The sequence below is a fragment of the Monomorium pharaonis genome, chromosome 6 (assembly GCF_013373865.1).
Source record: "Monomorium pharaonis isolate MP-MQ-018 chromosome 6, ASM1337386v2, whole genome shotgun sequence".
In the NCBI taxonomy this organism is placed as follows: Eukaryota; Metazoa; Arthropoda; class Insecta; order Hymenoptera; family Formicidae; genus Monomorium; species Monomorium pharaonis.
The window spans coordinates 19,343,243-19,351,050 of record NC_050472.1 but is presented as its reverse complement, the minus strand read 5'-3'; the positions used below and the strand labels follow the sequence as shown (position 1 = coordinate 19,351,050).

The 7,808-nt window shown below is 29.3% G+C and overlaps 1 protein-coding gene across 5 annotated transcripts; it reads left to right on the top strand.

Annotated features, from left to right (window-relative positions):
• The first annotated feature begins 3,587 nt into the window (after window positions 1-3,587).
• Window positions 3,588-7,164, top strand: LOC105833742 (gamma-glutamyl hydrolase). Of its 5 annotated transcripts, none has more exons than XR_003625859.2 (9): window positions 3,588-3,760; window positions 4,459-4,582; window positions 5,060-5,110; window positions 5,171-5,245; window positions 5,327-5,481; window positions 5,654-5,760; window positions 5,892-6,120; window positions 6,173-6,361; window positions 6,461-7,164. XR_003625859.2 is itself a non-coding variant. In XM_012675703.3 (9 exons), the coding sequence occupies exons 1-8, from the start codon at window positions 3,673-3,675 to the stop codon at window positions 6,351-6,353; spliced, it is 993 nt and encodes a 330-aa protein (XP_012531157.1). In that variant the 5' UTR covers window positions 3,590-3,672; the 3' UTR covers window positions 6,354-6,361; window positions 6,461-7,164. The 5 variants fall into 5 exon arrangements, 4 of the variants coding, with proteins under 4 accessions (XP_036145087.1, XP_012531157.1, XP_012531159.1 ...); XM_012675703.3 differs by having other exon boundaries at window positions 3,590-3,760; window positions 6,190-6,361; XM_012675705.3 differs by having other exon boundaries at window positions 3,590-3,760; window positions 6,190-6,379.
• Window positions 7,165-7,808: the final 644 nt, after the last annotated feature.

Below are 7,808 nucleotides of genomic sequence, written 5' to 3'. Positions count from 1 at the left end.
AATATTAATGCTAAAAAATTTATATCTATTCATTAATATTATTTGTTTTTGACAATAACTAAAATAATGCTACATAATTAAAATAATGCTACATAATTAAAATAATGCTACTTAGATAATAGAATATTGTGTAAGTTTTTATTTCTAACATATATAAAATGTTATAATAATTTTCTCATTTTCTACTGTGCTTCTAATATATTTTAGATTTTAATAGGTATAACTTTGAGAATATATAAAAATATTTAAGAGAAATAAAAAAAAAAATTTATTGCAATTGCGTAAATTCACAATTTTTTATCCGAATTTTGGATGGAAAAAGATTATAAAGTTACACAAATTGCAACAAATTTCTTTTTATCTCTCTTGTCTTTATACATATATTTTCAAAGTTTATCTGCTAAATTTGAAGCGTTATGCATATTTATAGCAATGCGTTTCAATGCATCAAATACATTGCGCCGTAACATTGCAGTAGTCTTACATTGTGATATTTCTCAGGGCGAACATTTCAATGTTGCCGCAAACTTGCAGTAACATTGCAGAAACATTTCGCAACGTCCATGCAATATTAAAATATTTTAATGTAAGGTTTCTGCAATGTTTTTGTAATTTTTCGGTGCTGTATGAGAAAGCTTAAACATTTGGGATTCTAATTGTGTTATCTTTTTTTTATTTATGGACAGATTTTAATTAGTTTATAATATTTTCTCAAAAGTAGCTGAAGTACCATTTAGTGACATGTCAGTTTGGTTCTGTCCCAATTTGTAACATATGCATGCCTCTATTACTGATAGGCGACCAACATATGATCCCTGACAGGAGGTGAATATACGAATGTCCCTATTGCTGACAGAAGCTATATATTAACTTTCTTATTACTGATTATATATTACTGCTTTTATAAGAAACATTAAACAGTTTTAATTATATTTAAAAATACTATAATATTTTCTCTCTCTCTCTCTCTCTCTCTCTCTCTCTCTCTCTCTCTCTCTCTCTCTCTATATATATATATATATATATATATATATATATATATATATATATATATATATAATAGTATCTTTGTAGTACCGTATAGTACGGAGAGCATCTTACAGTTTTTTTAAAAACACGAGGATTATGCTTAAATCATCGGCATCACCAGGTAGTCACACTTTAAGGAACCTCCCCCCTCTCGTGGCAATTCTCTTTCCGGAACAGTAATAGTTATTCGGATATCCTAAATTAGTACAGAATTATATGAGTGTCCCTATTACTGACTTAAACAAGAGACTTGTAGGTTAAGAACTGATATTTATACTATTTTCTAAATTGTACAGAGGCAAGTTATGATATTAATGCTATTTTTTAACTTCATAATGAATAAGATTTATAAACTATATGTTCTCTTTAGAAATAGATACATTTTTATATCTATTTATTTCGAGGTTATCAGTAATAGGAACAAGTAGATATTCTAATACCGATTAGTGACATATATGAATTAACTACGAAAATTTCAAACCTTGATATTTTTATGTTTAGAAATATTCTTAATTTACTCTCGACTTCACAAAACAATTTATTTGTATCAAGATATTTAATGCACAACTGCATAGATCCAAAAGCAGACATCTCGAATCAGCTGTCACTTTCTAAGATGACGGAGAGTAATTGCATTCAGACACTCGCAGTTAGAGTATAGTAATTATGATGTTTTAACATTCCTTACGGCTTTTAATTTTATTCGAAATGTATTGTAACCGAATATAAATAAAATTTAGAGTTTGAATACATATTTAGAATAAATATTGGATTTGTATTAGCTGATTTATTAAGAAAAAACGAATGCGATTGTCATAAATTGGGACACTGTCAATAATTTACCTTACTTATGGAATTATATATTTGTTTAGTAGTCTGCCATTACGTAGTAGCGCTAATATAACAATATATACAATAGCCGTTTGTTATAAAAGGCGTTTTAATATTGCATTTTTAATTTCGAGCATTTCAAAACTTTTAATTACACATATACTTCTTCATTATTCTTTTTAAACTTTAACATACTATCACATAAATGTCTTACATATTTGTTTCAAAAACGTTTTATACACATACACGCGCGCGTAATTGAATTGCCATATTTTCTCCTCTCCTCTCTTTCTCTCTGTCTCCGTGTGTGTGTGTGTGTGTGTGTGTGTGTGTGTGTATGTGTAAAATTTTGAATTAAAAAATTAATTTTTATTCCATCTATAGAAATGTAAAAAATACGTTTTTTAAACTATGGTTTTAAAAACGTTTCTGTTGAGACGTTTCTTATCAGTGCTTGATGGTTAAAAAATATTGGATACGTTTAAAAAACATTTATAAAACGTATGTGTGTTACCTGGGAGCTTTAGCAAAATTATGTTAAGTCTTGATTCCGAGTAATTATCTAGAACCAGCGAATGTGTTACTCTTTGTTGCCTATCTTTACAAGAAAAACGAGATGGTTTGAAATAAGAAAAAAAGTGAGTTCCAATTGACACTGTTACTTCTCTCTGCAAAAACAATCAATGAAACAAATGCTTAATTATATTATGATTATAACGGCATTTGACAAGTCAATTCTATCTGAAAAATTGAGGCAAGTAATGATTATGATCATTGATGCAACTTTAATATAGCATCACAATTACTATATAAGTAATCTTTTCCAATGATCTCATCGAATTAGAGTAAGAGTGCATTTATCTTAAGCATGTAGTAAACACTTTCTCCTTGCAAGGGATAATCTGATTAGATATAGTTCCTATTATATTTTTGTAATTAAATCTGATTATATAGATATTATTGATTACCTCTTATTTCGAAATAATAATAATAGTTTTTATTGGAGCTGCCGTATATTTAAAATTCCGTATATTTCGTTATATTAAAAAAATGTATAATCCATTTAATAAATTATAGAAAATATTATCTTATATGAAATAAATATTATTTATTTTTTACAAAACTTCTGCTTGGTATTATTAAAAAAAATACTTATTTCAATCTAGTAAATTTATTTTTCAATATAAAAATTATAAAGTTAAAGAATTAAAAAAAAGAAACTGTCTTTTGTTTTGACCCTAATATAAATAAAAAAACACTGGAACTGCAGCGGCAGTTTCCTTTGACTCACTTAATATTTATAAAATATTTATAATATTTATTTGAATATTTTATAAATTATTTATCAAAATATTTTATAAATATTTTTGTGGCCTTATATTTGGCAGATCATAAAGATTTATACATTATAAATATTACAAAAATATTTATGAAATATTTATGAATATTTAAAAAATATTACTACAAATCTTTATTTTTTATTTACTATAAATGTTGTATAAAATATTTAGTCTATATTTTAATAATATGTTGAATAAAGATTTTTTCCTTTATGTATATAAATATGTATAAAATATTTATATAATATTTTTAAAAAATAAATAAAAATAAATATTTATCATCAATATTGTGTGCTGTCTAGGATATAAATCTATACTAGTTTCTAACTTACGCATATACGATAAGACATAACGTTTACGATAATTAACGCGATAATGTTGTATAATCTTTATTATACAATCAAGAGCGCGCACACTCTACCGTTATCGTGTCGCTAGAGAGAAAAATCTATAATTCTATTATATTTTCATAATGACTACTCTGTGGACGATTCTATTTACGGCATTTGTCTTTATAGTCGTGAAGATTGAAGGAGAGTCGAACGATCGGCCAATCATCGGTAAGTTTTTCTGAAGGAATTTCAATTTCGTATATTTTGACCAACGTGTCACGAACATATGCAAAAAGGGAGAGGTTAAGGTTCGGCGAGAGGGATGAATGCCCTCTCGAGCGCTTTCTCCTTATGAAAGAAATTAATTACGCGATTCAATAATATTGTTTTTGCTTCACTTCTTATTTCAGTTTTTATTTAAAGTAATAAAAGTAACTTAAAAAACGCGAAATTAAGAATATTATTAAAATTGGAAACCCATGCATTTTATTAATGAGAATAACTTCTAACAATAGTAATTTCTAGTAAAGTATAACTTTTTCTTGCAACAAAACTTATAAGTTATATTTTGAAAATATTCGCGTACACATCAGATGCACAAGCTATTGCTTAGCTTAAATTATTCTTGCTCATTTAGCTTATCATATTTATATAGGTTATGTAATTTGTATTCGTTCGGTGAGTAAGCTAACTGCATTACCGACTTACGTTATTTATTTGTATGGTAAAATTAATTTATTTTAATAACAATTTTTAACTTTTTATTTCATCTTTTTCTACTTCTCTAAACTAGTGACGTCATGAACAAGTAGAGATACAAATTATAAAAATATCGTTAACCGCGGCAAACCGTATTGAATCAAATACATTTACGTGACTTACGTACCAAGTTTCGATTATAAATTTTGTGTATTTGTTTTTTCAAGGTATTTTAACACAGGAGATAGATTATAATTTAAATAAAAAATATCCCAATCAGTATCATAGCTACATCGCTGCATCATATGTGAAATTCGTAGAAGGTGCTGGCGCCCGACCTGTTCCGATCTGGTAATCATAAGTTTCTAATTTCTATCCAAATTTTATACTCGACTCTCAAATCAATTAACAAAAACTTTTCTTCGTATAATTTCAATTGAAAAAGTTAACTTTGTGTTATATATTAAATATATGAATAAAATTTTTCAAAATTTTTCTGTAGTTTTATTTGTTTTTTGAAAGTTTTTTAAATCTTTTATACGAAAAATATTTTTTAGAAAAAATCTACATATCTAAAAATTTATATATAATATAAATTCTAAAATATTTAATGTAAATAAGATTTGTAAAATATATATACTATGTCTAAAAAAGTTTAATGAAAGTATTTTTTTATCTTCCCAAGTCTCTTATATACAAATTGTAGAGAATATCTCAGTGTAAATTAGCATAATTTATAAATGCTAGCAAATACATCGATATTATATCAGATGTAACACAATTAATGAATGGATGAATTAGTGAATTAAAATATGTAACTTTATACAGGATTGGCGAGAACGATTCGTACTATGAGGATATTTTGAGCAAAGTCAACGGGTACGTAATATTCTCTTAATGTTTAAAACGTTCGATTTTTTAAATGTAATATTTTTGTAGAGTTCTCTGGCCAGGAGGTGCGACATTTTTCTTTCAGAAGGAAGGATACGCCGATGCAGGCGCCACAATTTACAGGTCACTATTCAATAAAAGATAATACTAACGCAATGCATTGACTCCAATTAATTGGATGTACATTTTTCTATTTGTCGATAGAATTGCGAAGGAAATCAACGACAGAGGCGTGTATTTCCCAATATTTGGCATCTGCCTTGGCTTCGAACTCTTGACGTATGTCGCGGCAAATCGTGTCGAGCATAGAACGTTGTGCTTCGGCCAGAATCAAAATCTTCCGCTAGAATTTACAGATGGTAAAGATCTCTTTTAAGATATCTCAGAATACAAAATCTCCCGTTATTTATATTTTCAATTTTCTTATCCTCCTATTATCTTCATTTTTAAATAAAATATCTACGAATTCTTCCTAGATTACAATGGTATACTTTTAATAAAAGGTACTTAAATCGTGTAATATTTTTTCAGATTTTACAGAAAGCAATTTGTTCAAAAACATCACGCCGGATGTCTTCAAGATTTTGAGTGTGGAGAATGTCACGGCAAATTATCATCAATTTTGTGTTACGAAGGAGGCAAGTGTTTTTAGAAATTAGTTGAAAAATGCAAATTAAAGAAACCAGTCGTGTAATATAAATTATAAATAAAGAATTAGGATATATGGTATTAAATTTATATCGTACGTATATGTCATTCTCTGCTTCAGAATTTACGCAGTGTCAACTTAACCGATGAATTTCACGTATTGTCACTGAATCACGATAAAAAAGGCTTGGAATTCATCTCCTCGTTGGAGCATACACAGTATCCGTTCTACGGATTACAGTTTCATCCAGAAAAGAACCTCTACGAGTGGGTGATCGGCAGGAACATTCCACATGGAATTAATGCCACTATAGCAACTCAATATTTTGCAAATTTCTTCATTAATGAAGGTAAGTAGCAATCTTGAACTTGCACATTATTTTACGTGAAGATGAAAAATAGATTTCTTTTTGGCGCAGCTCGTAAGAATTCACAGAAATTTGGGACAAAAGAAGAGGAAAAACAGAGTCTAATTTACAACTACCCAGTTACTTATACAGCGTTGCGAAATTCGAGTTATCAGCAATGTTACATGTTTAAGAAAAACGATCGCAATGGCTTCCTCATAGAAAATGATGTATAAAGTTTAGCGTAAGTTTTATTCTTAAGGTAGGAAACAACACACATGTCGCACGTTTTTTTTTCCATGTACAAATATTATATATCCTCTCTTGTACAAAACCATTCTAGGAATGGATTCGATGGATTTTTACTTGCGTGAGCGCGTGACAGATGAAAACACAGGATTTGTTAATTTTTTTTACGGAATATCGTTAGTACGATGAGACGGCACTGGGAGACACACAAACAAAAGATTGGTACGCGTTAATTTCCACATTTAACATAACACCAGTGTATATTGTGTCACAACTGGGATACATAATATTACAATGGTGCATAATAAAATTCTATACATATTTTCGTTCTATCTAAAGTAAATAATATTTTTTTGAATCTTTTTTTTTCCCTCACCACGTTTATTTCGCTCTGAGCCGAAGCACCGGCTGTTAGTATATTTGTACGCATGATGTTGCGCTGCAATTTTAAGTGTGACGTAAAAGTCGCAGAGGACGATGGAAAACGACGGTGCTCAGGACACCGCCGCCGTTACAACGCCGACACTGTTATACGCGCGAGTTCGCTTCGACCCAAAACGTCGAACGTTTGGATTCTGACTGCCTGTCATTAATCTTCATTTTTATCTTTAAACAAGCACGAAACTAAACCTCTTAAAAGCATGAATCAACTCTTAGTTTTTATCCTCGTAACGTATGATAGTATCATTATTAATAATCATAATAATTCATATAAACATTATTTCTATTTTTATTCCTTGTTACATGTTCTTCTTAGCAATGTTGTCGCACGGGATGTGTAGGTCAATTGCAGAGGAATTGTTCCTTTTTTTTCTCTCTATCCTTATTTCCCTCTTTACACGTGTGTCCCCGTCGGAAGTACGTTTCCTCTCGGAGGAAAAAAAAAATGGATCTGGTCGTTTTCCCCCGGCGATTACCTCACTTGTGTATGTTACAGAGTATATATACATAATGTATATAAGCACGAGAGCAGTTATATATATTATACATATATATTTGTTCATCCCATATAAGTGTATTCGCGACGATTCGCGTGTCCCTTTTCTCTTTATCTACGCTTATCTATAATCGCCCTCACACCTCTTTCTTATTTTTTTCCCGAGAATATAACAAAGGTCTACGCATAATGTAGGTAAATTCCGCACGGTATTTCATGTATAAGATGACCCTGCAGTACACTCAAGTTTTCACTGTTTCGTTACTTTAAATAGTACATGTGATATCTAACTTGTATTTCTCAATATGCTTATAGTATAATATATATTCATTATATATAATATATATCTAGATTTCTACCGACTTGCGAACAACTTTCGTCGCACGCGGGTCACGCATGACGCATAAACGCGCGTTAATAAATTTGTCATCCTCTTTTATGTAATGCCTATGTGATAGGTTTTCTATTATAATATTATACATAATTATATATATTTAACGCAAAC